Genomic DNA, 27295 nt, shown 5'->3' on the forward strand with positions numbered 1-27295 from the left:
ATCCTGATTGTGACAACTAGTCTCTTTCATTGTACTGTAGGTGTCATGGTTTGTTGGTTCACAAAGTTTTTAAGGTAATATAAATTCCCTGTCAAAGCTGTTGAATAAAGTCCAGCTGGGTGCTACAGCCCGCTGAGATGAGTTTCCATATTAAATACTCAGTGAGGGTTTGAGTTTATATAATCACACATATTTCCAAGAACTCTTCAAATAACCTTATATGTCACAGAGAGAGCAGTCAAAGGTGATATGATGTTAATACAGTATACACACATTAAATACAAAAAATAGTAAAAGTCATCTTGTTTGATTTTGAGTCACTTTTGAATTAAAGCGTCTGCCAATTGAATATATGTTAATTCATTTTCAACATTATATCATTTGTGATGCACTAATTTAAGTAAAATAATCTAATTGTAACATAAAGAGTTAACTAAACATAGAAAAAGGCACTGTGATAAAAAAACATTATTGATTTTATCTGTTGTCTTGTATTTTGTCACATCAATGAAGAAAGTTCTTTGTTTATGCTTGGTAAGGTTCAAAATGCTTTTGAAATGCAAATCTCATCTATTTTTGTGCCACTGCCACGTGCAATGAAACAGAGATGCGGTGGGACCTCACTGAGAATCATTCATGATGACTTTATTTCTCCACACATGCTGATGTGGGTTAAAAAAAGATTAGTTGGTTAAGTGAACATATTACTAACACAGGTCACTTTATCCCTGAATTAGAAGAGACTTCGTTGTCAATAAACAGAACAACATATAAACAGGTGATAAAGTTTTTCTACACTAGAGATGACCATGAGGAGTGATGGGTGACTTTACTGTCCTCTACTGGAGCAGTCATAAAACATTCACACAATCCTGTCCCGTCCTCATATTTCACACCAACATCAAAAGAAATAAACTGCATATCAGAAAAATTGTATTGTAGCATTATTTCTGACGAAAATAAACATTGTTTAAAATATGCGAATGTAAATTACATAACAGTTAAGGGTATATTGAATTCATGTACTGAATACATTATTTTTAAATAAATCTGGCTCTAAAGGGCATTTTATGCAAGATGTAATTTCTTTCGATTTTTTGGTGAAATATGACATTTCTTTGAGATGTATGCAATAAAACCTTCATGATGACCGACATCGTTTATTTTAATAATGATTGACATAATTCTTTGTCTTTAGAGAACTGTGTTTGTGTAGATATCGTAAAGCTCGCTATATAAACTATGGCAAAAAAGCACTTCAAGTTACTCAGTTTTCCAAGGCATATAACATTTTCTAAGGCATTCAAAATGTGTCTGGTTATATTCAATGGAGAACAGATTGTATTTCTATCCGAGGGATGATCCAGTATGTTAAACAACGGCACAAATGCAGTCATGATCACATATTTGGCATCCGGTACTAGAGATTGCGTAAACTGATAATAATGCAAAAATATACCTATAGATATCATGCACAGTCTGATTAGATATTGACAACAGAATAAAACAATTGTGTAATAAAACATTATATTTTTGAGGCACAAATGAAATGTTAATTTGGCTATGAAGTGCGAGTACAGTATTTCAAAGACTCTATAGAGAGGTTAAGTAACTATTTATATGTATTCGATTAATATGACGATGGCATGTTTGTGATCTTCGGTCTTCTGTTTCTTCAGTCACTTCCACCACAGAGCTTCAGGAGAAGCTTTTTATAATCACCAGACGTGTCAGCCTGCGCACAAACACACAATAAATATATGAAGAATTAGAAGTGTGTGATGTGTTTTTAATGCAATACAATTCAATTTATTTTCATTTTTATAAAAACACAAATATAATTTTGCGTTGCATCACAGCAGCAATTATGTATAATGTGTCACTTACAGAGATGGTGGTGTAGAGAGATTTCCCATACAGACGCAAAAACTCCTGTCTGATATCCAACATATCAACCTCAGAGCGAGACACCATGACCCTGATCAGAGTCCGATCTTTGGTACCGGCACCCTGAAACACACATGTACCAGTTTTAATAAAATAAAACATGACACATTCCCAACATTTCAAAGACACAAAGATAGAAGATAAATCTAAGAAACCTGTAAATGTACTGTATCGGTACTCTTGTTTTACCAAATGTATTTTTATGTAAAAGTTTTAAATCAACTTTGTTCTCAGAGTTATTTTTTACTTTGGTACAATTAAATATATATCTTTTTTATCTTCAAGAGAAAGATGGGTTAGACAAGGAAATATAAAGGATATAAAATACAATACAAACCAAGATACTAAAAATAAATATTAAACAAGAGCAAAAATGCAATTTGCAGTATAAAGAACCGATATGCAAAAAAATGGTCGAAATGTAATTAATTGAAACCCTCAAACCAGCAGCTGTGTGAGTCCAGACGTGTATGAATATGACAGAACACGTGTTATGTACACAACGTCACATTATTTACCTGCATGGCCTTGTGCAGACGCTCGGCAAAGTACGCAGGTGTGTTTTTAATGCACTTCACTGAAAGACAGAGCAAATCACAGGACAACATCAAATGGCACGAACCGCTCACATTTTCCTGAAAACTGCACGTAAAATAAAATAAATAGAATAATCTATTAAACGTTGCATCCATAGTGTAAATGTTACGTAACTATTAGGTAAATCTGCTAAAGTGTAAAGGTGCAAAAGCATTTGGACTATTAAGGGTTTTGTCTGTACTTAATAAAATAAACCTATCCGGATTTTGACAACTAGCCCCAGTCTTCTTCATTCATAGAGTTAAACATCTAATGTTTAGAGGGATTATTAAGAGAGTCATTTTACAAGTCTGCTGAAATAAGAGCCATATTTCCATATGCAAAACATTTAGGCATTTTATGCTCAAATCTGCACCTTATTCAAAGCAAATGTGTCACTGGCACGCTGTGATCTCAGATTCGTTTATGTTTTAATCTGTTTCAGAGCTGTAATGTCCCGTCTGCTTTAACTAGATCTGCCATTAGCTGAAGGTTTTGGCTCAGGACCAATCAGAGAGGAGTACCCACCCACAGCCACCATGCCAGACTCCACATTTCCAGACATCTCGCCGCAGATGCTCTTCTCGATGTCCTTTCCACACATCTGCTGATACTCGTGAAAAACTGCGAACACAAACATCAGCACGCAGTCAATGAATATACATTTCAATACTTGTCACAGACGCAGATGATTTTCAGCTTCAGCTTCAATTGTGAAAAACAAAAAGAACAATGTTTTTTTAATCTTGAGGGTTCCTTTCTATTTCCTCTTTTTCTTTTTTGAGTTCGGAGATGGAAACTGTCCTTGTTTAGATAAGAGCAATACTTTGCTGGTAAACTTAAAATATGGTTTTAGACGTTAAAGCCAAAATCTTTAAAACTCAAGTCACATGGTTTCAATAGAACAATGAAATAAAAACAATCTAAACAGCTGATGTGGATATTTCGGGAAGTAAAACGAAAGTTAGATTTTCTAGATGACTGACATTGAATGCTCGCGAATGAATAAGGAAGTCAGTGTTCTTCCTGTGCCTTCTGTGCGTGTTATACCGCGGTGGGCTGGTGGTTTTACCTTGTTTGAGATGAGGTTTGCTGCGAGCACACAGAATGGCATTAAACTGAGACTCGTCCGTGCCGACTTTTTTTTCTCCTGCCGCGTAGAGTTTCTATAGCACAGACATCACACATGCACAAATGTAGAGTATAATGCATTTCAAGAAGCTTTGGATAAAAGCCTCTCCGGAATGCGAAAAGGAAAATAAATTTAAGACAATATGAGTCTGTTTTCTCAACCTGAGCATCCTGCTTGGCCAGAGAAATATCCACAGTCTCCTTCTCATCTCGATTACCCTGTAAGCAAAGATGAATTATATCTTATTTATTATGAATGTACATGTATATATGTACAGTATATATGTTATATATACTGTATATGTTTCAGTGACAGACAGAGACAGAAAGTTTACCTGAGAGAGGGAGATGAGCAAGCGACGGAAATGTCCGGATGTGTCGCCGCTAATGGCGTCTTCCAGTTTTTTTCCGTAATCTAAACAACAGAGTTTTCAGGAGCCTTTAATAAATGTCCATTAACTCAAAACTTCTAGGATCTTTAAAGAGTACAACAACATCGACTCACCCGTCTTATAGATCCTGTTGATCTCCTGGATTTCGGCATTACAACGAGAGGACAGAATCTCGATCAGACAGGGTTCATCGGTTCCTGCACCCTGATCACACACAAACGTCATCATATTTATTTGTTTTTAGAGGTACGGACAAGTCAAATACATTTCTTCTCCAAAGTCTGTCAGGATTTTGCATTTATTCATCCCTCCTTAAGTCTCACCGCTATGGCCTCCTTGAGTTCTGAAGCATCAAACTGAGCAGGAGACTTTAACATCGCCAGGACAAGACTCTCAAAGTTTCCTGTCAGCTCAGACTTCAGCTCATTGATCAGATCCTGCGAATCAGAAAATGCAACGATCGTTCGTTCACCATGAAATACTTTAGTAATTAAAATGGGATGCTTGATTCATTGAATGCTCACTTTGCCGTAGGTGGTTTTGTAAGCTGCGCACAATGGCACGCGCTGCTTAATGGATCGACTGCCCAGAAGCTCGATTATAGCGTTCTCATCAGTTCCTGTGACGTAAACGAAACACAGATTCACTCATGCACGTCTCCCATCGCTCTGTCTGAGAATGCTGTTCTACATATTGTTCATTCTCACCAAAGCCCTTCGTGGCTTTCCGTAAGACTTCGACATCTCGGAGTGGATCGGCACCAGGAAAATCCTTTATTGTACCACGGTAACCCCTCTACACAGACGTTATGAGAAATAAATCAGCTCAAGACAAACATGTTTACACCGAACCAAGTGAAATAACAGCAGAGTCATGAAGTTGACCGCCGCTCACATTGACTGCAGGAACAGCGGGTCCAGCTGGAGCTCCTCCGTATCCGGGCATGGAGGGGTTGGGAACTGGAGCCCCAGGGTATTGTGGCATGGGCTGTTGTCCTGGGGCAGGAACCCCGGGGTAACCCTGAGGCACACCCGCTCCCGGCTACACACACACAATGAGTTAAAGGTGTCATGAATTAAGACATCAATTCTAACCCGAGCTTTTATATATAAAACCTCATCCTATTCAAGCAAACATCCTGTAAGTGTCAGAACTGAGACGCCCTTGTTACTGAAATGACATGTTTTATTGACATCAGGCCCAGCGAACGCTAGATCCTGGAAGGCACCTATCTATGACGTCATTGATAGGTTGAACACCGCCTCCACAGATGAATATTAACTACTACTTCTCTAGCCATGTACACATAGCACACATATGTGACGATTGACAAACTGGTTACCATAGCGATATATTTTTCAGCTAAATCAGTTTTGTCCGTCACTTTAAACTAATGTGTTCTGTTTATGGTCGGAAGGCTGCACACGGCTCTTTTGCTGTGTTGCCATGTTCGTTATTAATAAGCGCTTTTATGCTTGTTGTTTAGTCTAAGATTAAAAAGCCTCGTCACTTAGGTCTTAATAAATGTTCAGTTGCGGATTTTGAAATGAAAAAATATATATACATAAACAATTTGCATTGTAAGGTTTATTTTCATCCTGTCTTGATTTGCTTATTTTTTCTGTGAAGATCTGGCAACCCTTTCACTTTTGCGACCTCAGACAACAGTATGAAATAAACAAGCCCAGTTCAGGAAACCTTTAAGACATTTTCGAAGATGATTATCATCATGACTTTTAAGTTTTATTTACTTTATTTGTTTTTTATTAATTTTTGATCGCTATTGAAACATTACAATAATATAGCATTGTAATACTGTTTTGAATCAGCTTTTATTTATGCTTAGTCTTCATGTTCATTTTGTTATGTGATTTTGTCATTCTATTACTTTTGGAATGCTATAAAGATTTCATTTATTTTTACTTCAGTTTCAGTTTGTATTCATTTCTAATTAATAATTTTAGTCGCTTAACTTAAACATATCTCTGGTTATTGCTAATGCAACATTTCTCATTTTTCTTATTGGTAGTAGGTTTCAATATATTTTGATTTCATTTCACACAAACTTTTGAATAGTTTAAGTTAAGTGATAAACATAACTAATGCAGAGTAATAAATAACTGAATTTTCATTCTGAGTGACTTTTAAAAACATGAGATGTACAAATAAAGAGATGCTTACAGCTCCAAAGCCAGGCTGACCGCCCCATCCACCTGCCAACACAACACAACTCAGATTAAACGTTGACAACGATCCACGTCACACTCACATTATGACAAATAAAAAAATCCATGTCAAAACAAATCACGCTTGAATCATTCTACAGGTTGTCTTTAATCTACAAGACTCATTCAGGAGGATAAAACAAGAGACAACGATGTTTAACTATACACTTTTGATTTTAAGATCAATGTTTATTGAACAAGAGGACTTTAAAGACACCTGTGCCGACATCAAAAACGTAGTTTTCACTTCATATCCATTTATTAATTTATGGCCCCTCACCGGCTTGGGGCATGTTCGGGTAGCCCCCTGGCTGGGCGGTCGGGTAGCCCCCGGGTTGGCCGGCCGGGAAGCCCCCGGGTTGGCCGGCCGGGTAGCCCCCGGGCTGGGCTGCGGGGTAACCACCGGCCTGTGGTGGGAAGAATCCTCCACCCTGAGCGGCTGGATAGCCCCCAGCCTGAGGAGGGTATCCTCCACCCTGTTGTGGGTATCCGGCTCCAGGAGGAAACGCTCCCGGCTGAGGTGGAAAGTATCCTCCCTGGGCCGGATAAGCGCCAGGTTGGGGAGGGAAGGCACCTGGGGCCTGCTGATACGGTCCAGATCCACCTGGGTAGCTTCCACCTGCAGGGGGGTATCCGGGGTAACTCATCTTTGACACCTGGAAATAAATAATAAATATATCAGTAACTGTATGCAGATTTCTCAAAAATGAACCAGAATTGAACTAACAAGGTTGCAAATGTAGCCTCCAACGTCACTGGGTGTCAATCTAGATTCCTAAAACTGTTCATCATGTCAAGCAGAGACTTTTCTGTTAAGGGCGTTGATCTGAAGCAGTGAGCATAGAGGACATCACTTTTTGAAGTATTCAAATTATCCAGCTATTGCACACCATTGTAATAAACATTTTGAATGTTTCTATGTATAATGCACCCCCAAAAATATAATAATTAAACATAACTGTGAACATGGCTATACTAATTAAACTGATGTTTATTTTTTGTCATATTTTTCTTTGTACGTTGACACTCTGCGACGATAAAAATCTTATTACAAAAAAGCTATAGAACTAAAAACATTTCAACAAAAGTATTTGAAAAGTTTGGTTTCAAAATTAAAAAATCATGTATTTTATTGTTTTATCATATTTTTATTGTGCTTTATTTTGTTCGTTAGCTGTATTTATTTAAATTATTATGGCTTAAATCAAAACAAACCAACTGCAGTTTGATTGATATTAATTGGAATGCGCAATAAAAAAACTTGACTTAATTTATTAATAGACTTAGAATAGATAATATACATTTATTATTATAATATTACATTTGTATGTGATGATAAGCTATAGACACATGAAAGTGAAACACATACTTTAACTACACTTTCCTTTATACGTTTAAATAATCCCAACACTTGTTTTATCGTAATCTTGTTGTGTATGTTACTTTCCGAATACCCCGTATACCTTAAAACATTTTAAAGTCATCAGTCATCTTTAACTATTACAGAAAGACAACTCTCCAATAACACCATGAGATCTTTTGTACATATAAAAGACAACATATCAAGCCACGTGATGAGATGATGTACAGTATGTGTAGTATTGTGTCGGTGGGTCAGCAGGTTTGTTAGGTGTGTTCTACACACTGCAGCTTTAAGAGAAGATTTCCCTCTTTCACTCAGAGTGGGTGTTCAGTGTTAAACCACAGTGAAGCAGAACCAATCACACTGATGCATGGCACCAATGCAACCTGCGCGTGTACCTCTCGTGTTCAAATATTAATTGAACACCTGAAAGTCACACACTCAAATACTACACACTACAATGTGTACTTAACACACTATTCTGTCCCCGTCCCATCGACCCCAACCAAACAAAAATGGCAGCCGAATATTTGAGAAGATTACACAACTCACACAAACAAACCGGCCGGAACCACCCCGAGAACAAACCACATTAAACCACATTCATTTAATACACAAACACATCGACAGAGACGCTTTAACAAACATCTGAAGAAGTTTAACAGAGAAAGAATGATAGGTGGTTTTTATATTTTGTTATATTTAGTGCGTGTCATAAATGAAGAGGGCGGAAATGACAGCGAAAACTCGATACATTGTTGCAATATCGCGCGCATTAACATCGTAAATGATACTTACAGGAATGGATGAAGTGATTCTCGCGTCGCGTGTCTGTAGACTGATTCCGGAAGTGTGTAGATGTGATGTGTGTGATGTGGACAGTGTGTTCGTCTGTGTGTGTGGCAGTGGGTGTGACCTGTCTGTCTTCCCTCACACCCAGTCAGATCCAGTACGAGAGCAAAACTACTTCACTGCACGAGGGACTAAACAATCACAGGCGTTCATTTATGAACAACCTACATAATTAAATCATCTAATGGAACACTGATGGTTGCTAAGGTATTCTGTTTGGTTGCTAGGTGGTGACCAAAGTCCAAAGAGCCCACTCCCTCTTCTCATTATGAGTTCCTCCTTCATTCTCTGTAAGATTTGTAAGTTTGATCTTGTAGAAAAGTAAAAATAAACACCAAAACAAACAACGTTATTCTAGTACGGAATATCCCATGGCTTCCATTGAAATTTGAATCTGTTAAAATCACTGAATCACCAAAGCAACTATGATATTTTAAGGCCGGCGGATATTTGAGGGTACACTTTTCCATCCTAAATGTGAATAGTCACAGCAGGACAGTCCAAGGGAACATCATGTGAAAGGTTGTGACGATGGCATGTGTCCAACACAAACAAAACACAAGATTTGCATGAAAACGTTAATATGCTTGTCTTTCAGGTGTGTCACCTGTTTAGAGAGAGAGAGAGAGCGAGAGAGAGAGAAAGAGAGAGAGAGATAATAAACATGTTCAGAAGTACAGGAGAGGATTTTGGGGGGTTTGGCATCAGTTGCACAAGAAGCGTGTGTGGACAACAGAAGAAAAATAAAAGAAAAGAGGAAAAACAAGTCTGTCAGAGATTTAAAAAAAAGTACCTGGCAGGTGTGTTATCATAAGCATTACGTCACACAGGGAAACACCATGTATTGACCTTTACTGAGAATGTTTATCAGGCTTTATTGAACATTACAACATGCTGAACCAAAGTTTCCACATTGACACTATACGACTGTTAACAATACATTATAATAAATGATCAAAATACTAAAATAAATGAATATTATATCCACCTCAATCTGTTTAGGAGGATTTTAAAAACTTTATTCTGTTATTTAATGCATACATTTTATACCTAAGTATAATATAAGTAATGAATACAAATGATTAAAGTGAACATGAAACATGTACAACATTATACATAAATACACTTTTTTAACAGCTTTACTTTAAATTACTTTTGTTCTTCTATATAATTGCAGGTAATGTTCTATCAGTGGAAGAAGATGATTTGTTATATTTAAAGATTTAACTGTAGGACTTGTTTGTTTATGAAGTAAACAGTAAAAATAAACGTGCAATACTCGCGCATGAACACTAGAGGACGGAATCTCCATTCTCAAACTCAACTCAACTCAACACAACACAACACAACACAACACAACACAACACAACACGACACAGGAGAGATATTTGTGTGTGTTTGAGAGGAATATTTGAGCACCAGCTGTAACCGAGCTCTCACGAGAGCGGTGGCTGATCACCATTGTTTCATCTGATGACTTCCAGATGGGAAAGAAACGCTGATGGCCAGTCCTCACGCCAGGAAAAGGAGGCCGTGAGGTGTGACGTCAGCTTTTGTGTGAGACAGAGAACTGTAGAGACTGAGAATATAGATTTCGGTTGGAGTTTATTCTAAAACTTGAGTTTCATTTAAGCATAAGTCTGAGATGTTTCTCTTTGGAGAAATAAAAAGAGAATCAATTGAGAGTAATTGTGTAAACACATGAAGAGCCTGGAGATGTAAATGTTGAGGTGAAATCATCTGGATTTTAGCAAATATCATGAGAAATGTTTGAGTTCACATTGAGACTTTTGAATGCAGACGAGACAAATCTGAGCTCAGTTTGACACATAGAGATCTCTTCTCAAACGCTCATGACGGACACATTGGTCAGCTTTATCTCGCATTATTTCTCTTACCCCGACAGTGTCCTCTGGAGAAACTGGACGGTCTGGATGTGTCCGATCAGAGTAAAGAATGTTGGGATATTACTGCTGTAGAGTTCAGTGACCTCTGACCCCCAGCACCTGAAAGACACACATTCACACCTCCTTAAAATCAGCTCGGCTTCAGCTGGATCTTTTTTTTACTGAACTCTAAAATAAAGGATGTTTCAGGATCAATGCAAGTTAAGTTCTATCAACATTTGTGACCGCAGCAATGAATTTGAAATTTTGGGGTTGAGCCCTCAATTTTTATACAAAGGAAGGTTCTCCAGCTCAAGAAGTACGGATTTAGGAAGCTAAATCTTTAAGATTGTGTGAATGTGGTAAACCTGGTAAATTTAACACAGTACATGTAAGATCACCAGAGGGCAGACTGAATGAAAGGTTTAGCAAACCAAACAATGTATTACAAAACCTCACAGACATATCCATCACATCTCTAATACTGACAGATGAATGAACGGATGTTGTTCCTCCAAACACAACATCTCTTCTGAGAACATCCAATAGTGCCTACTTATACTGTCATTTTAAACAACATATGACCCAGGCAACTTTGATAGGTATTTTCTGGTTTACTCTTTATTATTGCAATATTTTCTACTACATCACGGCTTATCGAAATACGCTTTTGTATTCAAGTAACAAAAAAAAACTAGACAGCCTTGGTACATCAAAACAATGTTAATGCTTAAGATCACTTCAGCAAATTAAACACATATAGTTTTCTTACTGTGTGAAGTATAAAGTCTGTGATTATGTGAAAATGATATTATTGATCTAATATACTTTACTGTGGTATTTGGATTCCTAAGTCGTTTTTTTAATAAACAGTGATTTGCTTAAAGAAAACAAGCCCATTTTTAAGACCATTATGATTTAGTTTTTCATTCTTACATGTTTACTTTTACAATTCTATTCAATGTACTACAGTAAAGAACACACTGTCTCTACACAATACATATTTTAATGAATAGAACAATGACAGCAGAATAAATACTACTATGATTTTCATGTTTTGTCAGAAACAGATTGAAGTTTTTTGCTCATTAAAGTACCTGAAGTCCGCATTGATTTATATTAAAGGGGTCATGACACGGCTAAAAGGAATATTATGGTTTGTTTTAGATGTTACTCAATGTGTAAAGATGATTGAAGGTTCCAAAACGCTGTATTTTACATACACTGTGCATGTTTGTATCTCCTCTTTGCTCCGCCTCTCTGAAACACAGATTTTTAACAAAGCTCATGGCTCTGAGAAGTGAGGTGTGCTCTGATTGGTCAGTTCACCAGTGTGTAGCGATTGGTGGAATATTGCAAGCGTGTGAGGGGAAATGTAACGCCTCTGACCATATTTGGAACATCAGGTTCCTCTTCAATTGTACTGAGAGGTACTCCACCTTACTTGTGTATACATTTGGGCGGTGTGTATACAAATCGGTTGGAGGCGATTTGTGGGGGTGTTGTTACATGAGGCGTTTCAGGTCTGGGTGAGCATTCGCATTTAAATAGAATGACTCTTTTGTTCTCACACTTTCATTTCTGCGATTCTAAGCATCTATTACATGCATGTGCAATTTATAACACACCAAAGACACAGAAAAACACATATTCACGCCATATGACCCCTTTAATAGCGCAGTGAAAAACAGACACATGTCAAATAAATGTCTCCCAACAAACTGAAAAAGAAAATGATTCCGTATTGCTTTATGGCTTTTTTACTTTTAACTGATGAATTAAATACTGATCCAGCAAAATATTATATCATCAGTCATTAACTTTGATATGATGTTTTCTCAGTCCAGATTACACACAAATGCCTGAGAATGATGATGTTAAATCACATGTTCACAGTAGATGTTATTTAAAGTTACAGTGCACCCTAAAATGAGAACAATCTTTATTATTAACTCAGTCTTCTGAACCTGGGCGACGTTTGTGTCTTTAAAACATCAAAAAGACGAGTACCGACATGAGGCTGAATTGAAGGGTTATGCTAAACTTTCCTCTTTAATCCAGTGTCTAAATTTCACATTATCAGGTTTCTGGGCCTTTTAAGGAGGAGAACGGTGAAAACAAACAAACACATCTGTTAGATGAGCCGTGTATGAAATGCCTTGACTTGTTCTCTCTACTTGAGTTCTCCGCAGTCAGTGATACTGATTCTCTTGGCTGTTCTTCCTGAGCGCGAACCCAACGCCTCGACCTTCCTCACGACATCCATTCCATCTTTCACACTGCCGAAGACGACGTGACGACCATCCAACCTGATAGACAACAACAACAACTCTTCATGTCTCAACTTCCCCCTGGGCTCACAAACAAACTACAGAATGTGTGTTACTGTACCAGTCTGTTTTAACTGTACATATGAAGAACTGAGATCCGTTTGTGTTGGGTCCAGCATTGGCCATCGACAGAATACCTGAAAATAAACACGCAAGAACAATTCTTAAGAACTCATGTTTGTCTGTGATCATCAGGACAGGGTGTATATGAGGGTCAATGACATAACACACTTTTTATCCCAAGTATTCTGGAATTTAAAAATACGTCATCAATTATATTAAAAAAATATTGTTTCTCAGAATTTAGGAAACGAATGCTAATTGTGCGGATTTTTTTTTATGTGTGACATAAATCATTATCAATCGTTATCATATAAAATATCAAATGAGAGATGTATCTACATTGTTAGTTTTTTTCCAAAATTTTACCCTCAAACAATAGAACACATTTGTCAACTACCCAACTCAGACATGTGATCAGCCAAGGACAAAATAGAAGGAAGACTGCTGTGCGCACCCAACCCCACTTTAAATGATTAAATGTTACTAATTAAATGATTAACAACATGATTAAAAACAAAAAAAGTTTTTCACTTAGCAACACAAAAACAAAACATTATAATGACCCAATTCTGACTGGTTATTTTGTAAATAGAAGTTCAATTTGTTTTAGTTTAACTAAACAATATTTAATTAAATATGTTGATGCTTTGTGCAAATATCTTATGCTCCTTTTTCACAGACTCTCTGGATACATAAAGATAACATGCAAAACTATATTCTGTATGAAGCGTTCGCTGCATTTATAACAAGCATGTGCATGTAGAGAGCGTTGAAACGATTCTGTTGGCCAGCTGCATGATGACTACGCACAATTTATTTTTTGCAATTTACGCGGGTGATCCCTGCGGTCATAAATATGGAAATCCGTAATTTTTCTGAGAAATCACATCCAAGCCAACTGTGCTTTTAACTAGATTTGTAGATTTCTTGCTGTAAACTGATACAAACTTCCTTAAAAGAGTTTAATAAATTTATTTTAATAAGAAATAACTACATTCATATTTTTTGTTATAGTGGAAACATGAATGAACTAAACAGTAATGAACAACAAGAGCAATGAACAAACTCATGTTTCCAGAGAAACATGTGAAAACATGTGAAGAATGTGACATGCATGTTGTACCTGGTCCGGTGTGTTTTAGTCTGAAGTTCTCATCTTGAAATCTCGGGCCGTATATGGATTTTCCTCCAGTTCCATTGTGGTTTGTAAAATCTCCACCCTACACATAAAAAAATGATCAAATTAAACTACATCCACACGATTATGAACAAACATGAATTTCACATGTCCTTTCAAAGTGACTATTCCAAAATATAGGCAAAGATAAAATGCACCAATGACCAACACATACGTGTACTTTTCTATGTGCCGAGCACAAATTTCTGTATGTCATAATGAGCTTTATATGTATATACATATTTGTGAAACGACTCAAGTGACCCCACAGATTTACTTAAACTCTTTCAGTGTGACGAATTAATAACCAAAATACAAATAATCTCTGTAACCACTCATGAGGTGACAAAACATGTCCTCATCAACCTGAATACACTTTATATAAGCAATTCTGTGAATAATGTTTTAACCCAAAGCCAAACCCATAACTGTCTGTGTTTTAATCTCTGCATCATTATGACACATGCACAGGTTTGTTTTGTTCATACAGAGATGTTGAGATCATGCGTGTGTTACCTGACACATGAACTGTGAAATAACTCTGTGAAAGATGGAGCCCTTGTACCCATATCCATGTTCACCAGTACACAGAGCTCTGAAGTTCTCTACAGAGGAAACAGATCAGTTATTACACCTGTACAAAACTAATCCTACAGTAAACAAGAGTTGTCACGTGTTCCTTACCTGCTGTTTTGGGCACAACATCAGCGTTCAGCTAAATTTACATACACAACAAAGGTCAATTAATGATAAAAAATAAGAGAAGAATAACAACAGTATAAGTGTGACTACATGAATAACGCTTTGTCCACTAAAGTATTAATTCAACGAAAATACGTGCAAAAGGCTTCTATTTCTTATTTAGTTTACCGCACGTTCTACTATGAATAAGGCAAACAAGGACACGCTAACGTTACTTAAGTGGCGAGAACACATCGAGCGGTCAAGCCACTTTTAGATCAACCAATCACATACAGGAACCGAACGAAAGTCATAAATATTCATGATAACTTCGCCATAGTAGAAATCGTACATAAGCTCACTTACTTCGAAGGTGACTCTGCCAAGCGGTTCGTTTTCCGCCGCGATATCAAAAAACACCACCGGATTGTTGTTCGCCTGAGCTCCGGTGGAACACATACGCGCCGCGGTGAACGCGAGCGAGCACAATTTTAACCTGTTACTGATAATCAACATGATTCCGGTTACCCGACCGACTACAACAGGTGAAGCGCGCGAGGACTCGCGGAGAACTTTACAAAACACCGGAAGCGTTGATATGCGTCTTCTTCTTCTTGTAACGTTTAATGGCGGTGGGCAAGCCGACGTTTGGCGCATTACCGCCACCAAATGAACTGGAGTATGAAGTGACAATGCGGAAGATAAAAATTAAAATAAACAAAATAATTTATATTCTCAGGAAATTTACCATGTCTATTAGATAATTTATTACCATTCTTATGATTTTTGTGTTCCTAATATTAACTCTAAAGACATATTATCTGTGCCTTCCGTCTGTAACTTTTGTTTCCAGAATCTGTCTCTCTTTACAGTAGGCTCTACACTGTAATAAAACATGCTCAACTGTTTCAGTTTCCCCACAAAATATACATAATCCAGAAGGATTTTTCCTGATTTATATACATTTCCATTTAAAGATGAATGTCCTAATCTTAATCTTGTTATTATTACTTCTTCTCTTCTTTTAAAGTCACTTCCGGTCTGATTATTTCGTAATCCTACTTTCTTTTGAATTTTATAGAATTGTCTTCCTGTCTTCTCCATATCTCATTTAAGTGTAAAGATTTAATAACATCTTGTTTGATCATTTTATTTGCTTCTGCATTGCTGATCTTTACATTAATTTATTTATAATTTTCGTTGATATGCTTCACATGGAAGAGTTTTACTTGAAATTAAAATGAAATTAAAAGAATAATTAAAAGGACAAATATAATATTTAAAAAATTACGGTTCCATGCAGGCTTACAAAACAAGCTTATTTTTATGTTAGTAAAATATTTTATCTTGTACGACCTCACTCACAAGGTCAACAATTCATCTAATGGATATTATAAATACAGATAAATTTATACAGAAGAGTTTTGGGTCGCTCACAAACAGAATATATTGAAGACGCATGTGAAGTGTCAGCTTTATTTGAGAAATATCATTTATTTTCTGTTCACATTGTGAAAACCATAGCCATTATCTAGAGATTCATAACATTTATCTGAACAAACATCAGATCAACAGCAATTGTTCACAAAAATCCTCCCTCATCACTGTTTTTAAAGATTTAAGTTCATTTAAGATGTACTGACTGTAAAAATCTGTAAGATTTTTAGATGCATTTCAATGATAAAATGGTTTATAGTAGGATATAAAAATGACACTTCTCTTTATTAAAAAGGAAGACTTCGGTCACACATATTCATTAACAACATTAATTGCATGTGTAAAATCAATTAAAGTCACAAAGCAAAAGAAAACTGATCAAAAGTGATTAACCAAAACAAAACAGGACCAAAAAATAACGTTTAAAACCAAAAATGCTTTTCTACAAATAAACATGTTTTATTCACATAAGGCTGCTATATTTACTTATAGACAATAATTCTCATATAAACATGATTATAACAATAGAATATCACGTCGACACATTTCCACGTTGATGTGATTGTGTTAACAGACAAGTGCATGTGTTCACACTATCACACAACTCATGTTACTTTTGCAGTATGTATACTACGCGCAGTATTTAAAGTTTGCATAGAATATCTGCATGACTCGCTTTGCCTGCTCACATCTCACACAGCTGTAGCAGACACGTACATGATCAATCATAGCAATACACCTTACAAAATTATTCACAAATATTTACACGAGCTTCTCAAATATAACACGACTGCATTCTGAACAGTAGGCTGCTCATTTAGTGAACTCGCCAGTTAACGGCGTCAAGATGGGAAGTAAACTGAGCCCTTTCATTTTGAGCTTTGTCGCTTAAGTGCTATGAATGAATTTTTGCCGTTTACACATGAAACCGTTATTATAACACAAACCCTTTGGTTTTATGCACTCGATAAAATATCTTTTAAAGTCTGAAATCAATCTTCCTCTAATTCCATGGAGAACAGAAACAAAAAAATGAGTGACAAGACATAAACAGATGGATGTTCGTCTGCGTTCCGTAGCAAAGCGAGTAGAAAAAAGCCAAGGGTTTGCACACTTGTGATGTAAGAGAGAGCTCTCTCCACGCTGCTTTGCACATCTACAGTCAGCACAGAAGAGTAAAATGCTGCGAGTACATCAGTATTCGTCACGTATGGAAGAGCCGTGGGCCGAGTTTCTCTCAGTTGCTCTCAAAGAGAGACAGCAGGTCATCATTACTGCCGCTGCGCACGTCTGGAGGATCCAGATAGGACAGAAGATCACCTGGATTCATCAGATCTGGAAGCAGCTGTCGATGAGAAAGACATGATTTTCATTCATCTGAAAACATTCGATTCATAACAAACACACATTCTAACTCACATTTAAAGAGGCCTCTGGAATGTCCGAGCCGCCCTGACCCTGCGGGTTGGGGTTAAAGGTCATTTCCGGGCGCGTGTGGCTGTTGGGGGCGGAGTTCTGCTGGTTGGGCGGCGGTCTGCAGGGGTGGCGCGGGGCACTGTGATGAAACTGTTGACTGCTGGCAGGTCCGTGCATACTGTGCTGCAGGGGATTGTGGGATTGAACTGTGCGCACCGCATGAGGTGTCTGTCAAGAGAGAACGAAGACATTGACATACATGACCGAAGACACTTCAAATACACATGATGTGTGTTTGCGTGTCTCACCGGCTCCTGTATAGTGTGCTCATGGTTGTGCGATGCCTGCATGAACTCTGATGATGAAGCAGGGTTGCCATGGGGATAGCCACCGAAAGTCCTGTGACCCTGGTAACCGTTACCTGGAAAAAGGATCACAGGCTTTGAATAAGATGTGTTTGACAAATATCATTTGTCACACAACATTTCCACAATTAATTGAGGATTACATACGTTACAAGATTTGTATCAGCTAAAACGCATAGTGACAGACTGCTGTGTGGTTTGTACCCACAAGGTGTGTTACGTACCTGGGCTGTTGTTGTTGAGTTGTTGTGAGTTGTTGTGGTATGACGAGGCTCCTGGTGCCAGCTGAGCGATCATGTCCATGACGTTGGGCAGAATCATCTGACTGGGACTGGTGCTTTTAAAGCGTTTGTTCAGCCCGTCCGGATCTTCTTTTATGTGCGGTTCACATTTCACCTGCACCGGTTTCCAGCTGCAGGACGGGTCGATCATCACCTCCTCAAAATCCAAGCTGTAAGAACACAGATGAATATAACAAAAACATTGAGTGGAAAATGCTTGAAAAGTTGAATTGTTTATATTTACATATATCATTTTTTACATCACAGGCATACATAAGTGGGTAGTTGACGACTAAACTGCACATGTGTTTTATGATGCGTTGTTGATGTTTTGGAAATATCTAACCAATAAAAAGTATCTGTCAACTGCGACAACACCGTATGTCATCATTTAAAAAGTACAGTGTTTTTTCTATTTCCTGAATACAAGGTTTCAGAAGGACAGCGACAATCTTATATTGTGAATATAAATGATGTATTACTAAGTTTGTCTTATGTTAATATGTGCACATATACATGCACGAAATAATTAAAGTCTCTAATCATTTCATTTGAAACTGTGAGGTGCAAAAAATTTATTGAAAAAGTTGTTAAACTGACTTGTGACCTACAAATAATACTTGGGGTCTTACACCGTGTCTACACCGGACGTGACCAGCGCGACAAAATATATTAGAAACGCATTCAATGTTTTTTTTGTCCACACCGGATGCAGCGCCCATCCATCAAGAACAAGCAAGTTGTCATGTTATCCCCGTCACGTCCGGTGAAGACACGGTCATGTTTTTCTGTGTAGATTTGTTTTTATTAAAGTCAGACTCACTTCTGAAGAGTATTCAGGATTCCCCACACGTACTGATCCACCTCCAGTCCCTCCAACACAGCTGCTTTACTGAAAACAAGTTACAACACAATCAACAATAACACAACAACAAAAACAACAACCTCCTCAAACATTATTTTAATATCCGACTGAAATCATGCATAATCTTGACAGTTCATCCAAAAACGTCAGGTTGTTACAACTTTTTTGTTCCATTGGACACAGAAAGAGATTTGGAAGAATGCGAGTAATTTTCAGTTCTGGGACGTCATCTGCTACCATAGTAGTAAAAAAAGTTGTGTTTTTTTGTTCTGTTGAACACATAATGAGATTTTTTGAAGGATTTAGAAAAGCAAAGAGTTCTCGGGGCTTTGACTACCATTTAATTCTTCTTACTATGATAGTCAGTGACGTCCCGGAGCTGAAAATGACTTGAGTTATTCCAAATATCTTTCTCTGTGTTCATCACAACAATGTTAATTTAAACAGGTGTGAAATGACATGAGCGTGACTAACAGAGTTTCATTGGGTGAAGTAATCCTTTAACATGAATCTGTTCTTGATTCATTTCTCACTGTTGTCAAACTGTTCATTCAGAGATGTGATGTATACTCTTATATCTTGGTTTGTGTCTGATATATAAAGCCAAATAAACTCCTGTGTTCTGTCATGTTTGTTGTGGTGTTCTGCCCACAGTAAGCGTGTGTGTGGTGTGTATGACGTCATACTTGCACACGGGACATCTCCAGGTTCCTCTCTCAGAGTTCAGCTCCAAATAAGATTCCAGGTCAAAACACTGTGAGACATGATCTTCACATTAATACACAGTCTCACACTAAATATACTATAACTAGTGTCATTAGTTCCCTGCACATCACAGTCAGTTCAAAGTTCAGAAAGCTCTCTGACCTGAACGTGTTTGCAGTCATGACCTCTCGCCGGCAGGAGAATACGCTGGAATGTGATTGGACATTTCAAAGACACTTTGATGGCTGTTTGCTCCACCCCGTCCTCGCCGGCCCCGCCCACTGACACGCCCACACTACTGAAGTTCCTCTTCACTGCGGAGAGAAAGAAATGCTTGAGATCATGATATTGATGTCATCTCAAACGGCTTTACTAGTGCTGAAGATGGACGTGATAATAGGAACAGAATAGAAAACACAGGCGTGTGAAGCGGCACCTTTAGCGATGCAGTGTTCGGCTGTGAGGAGTCTCTTCTTCAGCAGGCCCTGCAGGACGGACTTCACCGACGGCCTGTGGATCAACTGCAGGACGAACAGATGCGACTGCAAAACAACAACAGCAGAACATCACAGACGTCCAGCAGACGTTCACCAGCCGATCGTCCGTCTGATATACTCACACAGCAGCAGGCGGTCACTGTTATCTGGATTGTGTTGCGGCCCGGCTGACACACGTGTTTCAGGTGCAGGGGTTTGTGGGAAGTTTTTTCACTGCGTTCGATGGTGAGAGGTGTAGCGTTGACGCTGACCTGCACCGACGCTGGCCAGTTAGTGAACATCTGTCTGTCCTCATGATGATAACACTTAAACTGCAGCTCCAGATCAGATCTACCGCACAAGGACACACACAAGTGTTATATTGTCGTATAGATGACCTTAGGATGAAGCCTTTAAGTGTGTGTTTAGTTTTGTATGTGTGTGTGTGTAGCTGTGTGTGACTTTAGCTCTGTATGTGTGTGTGTAGCTGTGTGTTAGCTCTGTTTGTTTGTGTGTGTGCATATGTGTTGCTCTTTATGTGTGTGCATAGCTCTGTGTATGTGTGTAGCTGTGCGTCCAAATGAGTTTATATGTATGTGTGTGTGTAGCTGTGTTTGTGTGTAGCTTTGTGTAGGTGTATTTGTGTGTGTGTGTGTAGCTTTGTGTAGGTCTGAGTGTGTGGTTGTAGCTTTGTGTAGGTCGGAGTGTGTGGTTGTAGCTTTATGTAGGTCTGAGTGTCGCTCTTTATGTGTGTATGTGTGTGTAGCTCTGTATATGTGTGTGTGTGTGTGTGTGTAGCTCTGTATGTATGTGTGTGTGTGTGTGTGTGTGTGTGTAGCTCTGTATATGTGTACGTGTGTTTGTGTAGCACTGTATGTGTGTGTGTGTGTGTGTGTGTGTGTAGCTCTGTATATGTGTGTGTGTGTGTGTGTGTGTAGCTCTGTATGTATGTGTGTGTGTGTGTGTGTGTGTGTGTGTGTGTGTGTAGCTCTGTATAAGTGTACGTGTGTTTGTGTAGCACTGTGTGTGTGTGTGTGTGTGTGTGTGTAGCTCTGTATATGTGTGTATGTGTGTTTGTGTAGCTCTGTATGTATGTGTACGTGTGTGTGTGTGTTTGTGTGTAGCTCTGTATGTATGTGTGCGTGTGTGTGTAGCTCTGTATATGTGTACGTGTGTGTTTGTGTGATGGCGTGTCACCTCCACATCAGTGTCTGGTGTGCGTTGGGCCGCAGGTGGAAGATGTGATTGCTGACGGCCAGATTGTGTTCAAGTCTAAAGGGTTCCAGAACCACACCATCTCTGACCGGAAACATCAGCCGGCGCTCATCGCTACAGTCACCTACACAACAACACACGTGAGACTTTATCTACACAACGAACATGTGTAAAGATCAGAAGATGTGTCACCTGGAGGAGGTAGAAGAGTGTTGATGTTGGGTTTGATATCAGGAGGAATGTGAGGCTTCATGTCCTGGTTTGGTGACGGATATGGAGATATATTATTTCCTGGATTCACGGTGGATGAGGGGTTGCCGGGCAACGGTGAGTGCGGGTAACTGTTGCTCATTGGCCGCTGAGGCTACAGATACATCCAGAAAACATTTCTATTTATTCAGATGCTTTTTTCCAAAGACTTAAAGGAGAGAGGATCTTTACTGAGAAACGTTGAATCAAATCATGTATCAATAAAAGACACACACATACCCCGCTCATGATGGGTTGGCTGTAAGAAAAGTTCCCTGCGTTATAATTATTACTGGAGTCCTAAATTGGAGAGAGAGAGAGAGAGAGAGAGAGAGAGAGAACACATTCACAGTCTGCTAAATATATCATATCAATTCTTTCATCATTTTAAACGTGTGTGAATTTCTTTCTCTTCCGAACACAACAGAAGATATTTTGAAGAACGTTGATAATCAAACAACACTGAACCTCATTGACTTACACTGAACACAAAACAACAGAGACATTTCTCAAAATATCTTCTGTGTTGTTCCACTAAAGAACGACTCACAGATTTACAAACACGTGAGAAAAAATAAAGATGACAGAATTTTGGCTGAAGTGAAGCTTAAACATTCGTTGCAATGCATTGTGACTAACCTACTGTATGTATTTGAGCGTTTGTGAACTGACCTTGTAGAACTGTCCCGTGCCGGTGGTTGGGTACTGTCCCGGGGTCCCGGGCTGTCCTGGCATTCTCTGCTGGGGGTACGGAGGTGAGGTCAGGGGTCTGCCTGCGGGCGGGCTCATGTACTGACCCTGCTGAGGTGAAAACTGACCGCTTGCTCCGTACTGCTGCCCTCCGTAGTTACTCTGAAACGAATTTGCAAAATAAAAAAATGGAACATTTTCAATTTTATTTTAACAACCCCTTGTTCAAAATCTGTTTCCTCACCTCTCCAGGATACGCCCTCTTTGACCCCTGTGTGGGTCGTGGAGCAGGTGCGTAGCCCTGCTGGGGCATCTGACCCCCGTGCGACATCATCTGCCCCCGAAGCTGTCCCACGTTCATTCCTCCTCGATCCATGGTGCCGGGGGTCCCGCGGGGGCCGGGCTGATTCATGAACTGAGTGCTGTACTGCTGGTTTGGACCCATCTGATAGGAGGAAGACATCTGACACACACACACACGTCTGATGACACGAGTCTATCACCAACATAAACCTTCTGCGGGACGGAGGTCTTACCTGGCTGTACTGATTCATGTCCTTGTGCTGCGACTCCTGTAGGGCGGCGACGGTTGCCGTGGCAGTGGCGGTTGCCGTGGCGGCCGCAGCAGCGACAGCAGCAGCCGCGGCCGCAGCAGCTGGTTGGCTGAAGTCGGAAGGTTGGCGTGTCTGTGGATGCATGCCCATCCCACCCGAAGGATTGGGACCGCCACCATAACTGTGTGAGAGAGAAAGAGTTCAGACACATCGTCTGTCTGTCTGTCTGTCTGTCAGCGGGAGACACTCACCCGGACAGGAATCCTCCTCCAGAGGGGTAGTCGGGTCGCCCGTACATCTCCTGCTGCATGTACACCTGACTGGGACCCTTAGAGGAAAACTGCTGCCCTGAACTCATGAGCCCATCCCCACCAGGGTTCATATGACTGTTTGGACCGCACATGGAGTTCCCCAACACCTGAACACACACACACACACACACAGAGTTAACACATGGACTCATGGAAACAGTGTTCGTGTGTGTTCACACGTGTGCTTTTACTTGAGTCTGTGTGGTGTTGGTCAGTCCCCACACTGTTGTCACCACAGAAACAGAACCAGACGGCTGACTGGGGTTTGGTTGCCAGGAGACAGAGTCATATTGATATGATGAATCACTGTGGAGATAAAGATCAACAAAGTTAATGTGTGCAGAGTATGAGTGTGTGAGGGTACATGTATGTGTGTGTGTCGGAGTGTGATTGTGTGTGTGTGAGAGTGAATGTGTGTGTATTAGTGTTGGAGTGTGTGTATGCGTGAGAGTTATTGTATATGTGTGTGTGAGGGAGTGAATGTGTGTGTGTCTACAGTATGTATAAGTGTTGTGTAAATGAGTGAGTTTGTGAGAATATGTGTGTGTTTGTATGTGTGACTGACTGTGTGTCGGAGTGTTATCGTGTGTATGCACTTGTACATCTATCTTTATGAGGACCAGTTTGAGTTTTAGACCAGCAGAGTCCCTGAGACCCCTTTAAAGGGCTGTTTGAGGGTCTAGACCTGGTTTTAGGGTTTAGGTTATAATCAGGTTTAGGTTATAATCAGGTTTAGGTTATAATCAGGTTCAGGTTATAATCAGGTTTAGGTTATAATCAGGTTTAGGTTATAATCAGGTTCAGGTTATAATCAGGTTTAGGTTATAATCAGGTTTAGGTTATAATCAGGTTTAGGTTATAATCAGGTTCAGGTTATAATCAGGTTCAGGTTATAATCAGGTTTAGGTTATAATCAGGTTAAGGTTATAATCAGGTTTAGGTTATAATCAGGTTCAGGTTACAATCAGGTTTAGGTTACAATCAGGTTTAGGTTATAATCAGGTTAAGGTTATAATCAGGTTTAGGTTATAATCAGGTTTAGGTTATAATCAGGTTAAGGTTATAATCAGGTTTAGGTTATAATCAGGTTTAGGTTATAACCAGGTTTAGGTTACAATCAGGTTTAGGTTATAATCAGGTTAAGGTTATAATCAGGTTAAGGTTATAATCAGGTTAAGGTTATAATCAGGTTTAGGTTATAATCAGGTTTAGGTTATAATCAGGTTAAGGTTATAATCAGGTTTAGGTTATAATCAGGTTCAGGTTACAATCAGGTTTAGGTTATAATCAGGTTAAGGTTATAATCAGGTTTAGGTTATAATCAGGTTTAGGTTATAACCAGGTTTAGGTTATAATCAGGTTTAGGTTATAATCAGGTTTAGGTTATAATCAGGTTTAGGTTATAATCAGGTTTAGGTTATAATCAGGTTCAGGTTATAATCAGGTTTAGGTTATAATCAGGTTTAGGTTATAATCAGGTTTAGGTTATAATCAGGTTTAGGTTATAATCAGGTTTAGGTCAGGTTTAGGGTGAGGGTCAGGTACTCACTTCTGATGGTTAGGGTAAGGGGCTAGAGATTGTATTGCGTCAATGTGTGTCCTCATAAAGACAGCTGTACATACGCGTGTGTATGTATTAGTGTTGAGTGTGTGTGTGTGTGTGTGTGTATGAGAGAGTGAATTTGTGTGTCTACAGTATGTATACGTGTTGTTCGCATGAGTGAGTTTGTGTGTGTGTGTTAGACTGAATGTGTGTAGGAGTTTGATTGCGTGTATGTGTACGTATTAGTGTGTGAGTGTGCGTATGCGTGAGAGTTTGTGTATATGTGTGTGTGAGAGAGTGAATGTGTCTACAGTATGAATAAGTGTTGTGCGTAAAAGTGAGTTTTTGTTTTTTTGTGTTTGTGTATTAGTGTGACTACATGTGTAAAAATGTGTGTGTGAATTTGTGTCTGCTTGTATGCATGCGTGTGTGTGGTGTGTGTGAGTTTGTGAAAGTATGTGTTTGACACTGACCCGTGTGACAGTGGTTTCATGTTGTTCATGTTGGTTTGTGATGGGTTCTTCATTGATGGATCAGGTTGTCGTGTTTTCTGATGACGCAGCAACAAAAGTCGACCCAAATCCTCACACCATGAGGACAACAGCGCTACACACACATACACACACATTATGAACATTAGTTTTAAATAAACACTACAGTTCCAGTAAATCACCACAAGAGGGCGCTGATACACTCAATAAAAGTCTGCTTTACTGCAGGAGAATGTTGTATTAAAACGGTCATGTTTATGATCAGCATCAACAGCTTCACTTTTCAACAGACAGATCTCTATCAACACTCAATGATTCTCTATATCGATCTCTAGATTTTTTTAAAACACTTCCTTTAACACATCAACTGGCTCTGTGAAAGCTTCACATTAACATCAGACACAGAGCATGAAGCATCAGAGGAGAGGATGTGCTCACAGTAAACCACAACACAACACTTCACTCACCTGCTGATTTGGGTGTGAATTTGTCTCTATTTGCTGCACAAACGGCCAGCAGTCGATATCCCAGATCCATGTCGTAACCCTGCTGCGCCGCCACATGACTCACCACCTGACAGATGACATCACAGATGAGACGCACACGCCTCTAACAGCGGTTCTTTACATGTGTAATGTGTGTGGAGTGCTTGTTTGTCTCACCGTTAAGCATCCCATCAGGGTTTGCTCAAAGGTTCTCTGAAAGGCCCGTGGGTCTCCGCACCAGTCCAACAGCTCAGACACCGCCGTCTGGAAGCTTGCTGGATTTTGCAGATGCTGATGAAATGAAATCACACGAACGATAAATGCATTTAAAGTCCCAGTGAAGATAAAAATGACGATTGCTATTTTTTTCATGAAATATTGCTGGGTTTATAGAAAATAATTGAACAATCTAAAAAAGTTGTGTGCTCTCATAATCTTTCGTTTAAATCTGCACTTCCGTCCTGTAGTGAATATCCATCTTAAATGACGAATGCTAGACGGCTTGGGCAGGGCATCCGTTAACTCCTCCCCTTCACCTGTCAGTCTGCAGCTAGTTCCATTTCATAACGCAATGACTGTTCTTATACATCCAATCAAATCGCAGAGAAGGATGAAAGCCCCCCCACAATTTTTTCCCTTGGAAATGCGTCAGAATACAGAAGTAAAAACGATCTTCCGGTGTACACTCCTGGTGTCCTGTAGGGGGCGTCACAGTACAGAGAATGAAAAACACTCTGATCGTCTGCAGAGATGACCGAGTGTGAGTTTCACCTGTTTGATGCAGTGAAGCCGGTCATTGGTTTGCTGGACGTGTCTGTCCATGGACGGGAGAGGATTCATCCTGCAGGACCTTCAGTGAGTCGACGAGCCGGCCATCAACCCTCAGTGTCTGCACAACACACACACACACACACACACGTTTTGATTGAGGAGATTTACTATAGACTTATATAGTTTTTATACTGACCTGCAATGCTATTTTAATAAAACTAAAACTCTGAAAACGTTTCTGTTCATTGAAATCAAAATTTATTGGAAAATCTTAACTAAAAGGAAAATTGAAGGGTTGCCTCAAAAATGAACTAAAATTATAATAGTAAACAAAAACTAAAATAAGACATAATTTAATCTGTATTCATCTTATATAGCAAAATAGAAAAAGAAACTAACAAATTATAAAATGAGAAAAGCATTTACCAATAATTGCAACTCAAATTTACACAGAAACTAAAAATCAAAAAATAAAAGCTGATTTAAAATATTGAAGAAACTCAAATAAAACTATAATAACTCTGACTTAATGGTATTTTGGTAAACTAATAATAAAAAGTCCTTTAAGAAGTGAATTTCATGTTAGATTTTAATACAAAATATGAGTCACTTCTCTAAACTTGTCCCGTTGATCATTTTGATCAAATTTATATTTCATCATCAACAATCAATTTTAATTATAACATTTTACGATACGGTTGTGTTGTGTTTGATAATGCATTAGCTAACATGAGCTATAAATGCAAGTTATTCAGTACTTATTAATCTTTGTTTATCTTAGTTCATATCAATACAATGGTTCCTGTTAGATTATAGTG

General features: G+C 38.8%; 3 protein-coding genes across 3 annotated transcripts in view; all 3 read right to left on the minus strand.

The window, feature by feature from the left end:
* Nucleotides 1–624: 624 nt before the first annotated feature.
* On the minus strand, nucleotides 625–8587 carry LOC130439490 (annexin A4-like). The gene is made up of 15 exons (XM_056772121.1): nucleotides 8433–8587; nucleotides 6552–6927; nucleotides 6228–6259; nucleotides 4941–5087; nucleotides 4754–4841; nucleotides 4571–4665; nucleotides 4370–4483; nucleotides 4160–4250; nucleotides 3990–4069; nucleotides 3817–3873; nucleotides 3596–3689; nucleotides 3052–3147; nucleotides 2466–2524; nucleotides 1888–2010; nucleotides 625–1735 (listed from the first exon to the last, which is right to left on the minus strand). Exons 2-15 carry the CDS (start codon nucleotides 6916–6918, stop codon nucleotides 1676–1678), a joined length of 1503 nt encoding a protein of 500 aa, XP_056628099.1. The 5' UTR covers nucleotides 6919–6927; nucleotides 8433–8587; the 3' UTR covers nucleotides 625–1675.
* A 3435-nt stretch (nucleotides 8588–12022) lies between these two features.
* Nucleotides 12023–15232, minus strand: LOC130439492 (peptidyl-prolyl cis-trans isomerase A-like). The gene is made up of 6 exons (XM_056772123.1): nucleotides 14990–15232; nucleotides 14627–14657; nucleotides 14459–14547; nucleotides 13889–13985; nucleotides 12764–12839; nucleotides 12023–12681 (listed from the first exon to the last, which is right to left on the minus strand). The coding sequence occupies exons 1-6, from the start codon at nucleotides 15137–15139 to the stop codon at nucleotides 12546–12548; spliced, it is 579 nt and encodes a 192-aa protein (XP_056628101.1). The 5' UTR covers nucleotides 15140–15232; the 3' UTR covers nucleotides 12023–12545.
* Nucleotides 15233–16077: 845 nt separating this feature from the next.
* The window catches only part of LOC130439488 (zinc finger MIZ domain-containing protein 1-like), a 20959-nt gene continuing 9741 nt past the window's right edge, over nucleotides 16078–27295 (minus strand). Inside the window, exons 3-23 of the mRNA XM_056772119.1 lie at nucleotides 26478–26595; nucleotides 25884–25997; nucleotides 25689–25794; nucleotides 25204–25336; nucleotides 23379–23493; nucleotides 23128–23294; nucleotides 22859–23057; nucleotides 22567–22785; nucleotides 22305–22484; nucleotides 21873–21932; nucleotides 21576–21747; nucleotides 21366–21507; nucleotides 20312–20519; nucleotides 20129–20234; nucleotides 19855–20006; nucleotides 19674–19741; nucleotides 18946–19014; nucleotides 18066–18292; nucleotides 17785–17897; nucleotides 17480–17704; nucleotides 16078–17405 (exon numbers count right to left, since the gene is read on the minus strand). Coding sequence (XP_056628097.1) covers nucleotides 17298–17405; nucleotides 17480–17704; nucleotides 17785–17897; nucleotides 18066–18292; nucleotides 18946–19014; nucleotides 19674–19741; nucleotides 19855–20006; nucleotides 20129–20234; nucleotides 20312–20519; nucleotides 21366–21507; nucleotides 21576–21747; nucleotides 21873–21932; nucleotides 22305–22484; nucleotides 22567–22785; nucleotides 22859–23057; nucleotides 23128–23294; nucleotides 23379–23493; nucleotides 25204–25336; nucleotides 25689–25794; nucleotides 25884–25997; nucleotides 26478–26546 — 2952 coding nt within the window. The 5' untranslated portion in view covers nucleotides 26547–26595 and the 3' untranslated portion in view covers nucleotides 16078–17297. The remainder of the gene's footprint in view (nucleotides 17406–17479; nucleotides 17705–17784; nucleotides 17898–18065; nucleotides 18293–18945; nucleotides 19015–19673; nucleotides 19742–19854; nucleotides 20007–20128; nucleotides 20235–20311; nucleotides 20520–21365; nucleotides 21508–21575; nucleotides 21748–21872; nucleotides 21933–22304; nucleotides 22485–22566; nucleotides 22786–22858; nucleotides 23058–23127; nucleotides 23295–23378; nucleotides 23494–25203; nucleotides 25337–25688; nucleotides 25795–25883; nucleotides 25998–26477; nucleotides 26596–27295) is intronic.

The sequence above is a fragment of the Triplophysa dalaica genome, chromosome 17 (assembly GCF_015846415.1).
Source record: "Triplophysa dalaica isolate WHDGS20190420 chromosome 17, ASM1584641v1, whole genome shotgun sequence".
Lineage (NCBI taxonomy): Eukaryota > Metazoa > Chordata > Actinopteri > Cypriniformes > Nemacheilidae > Triplophysa > Triplophysa dalaica.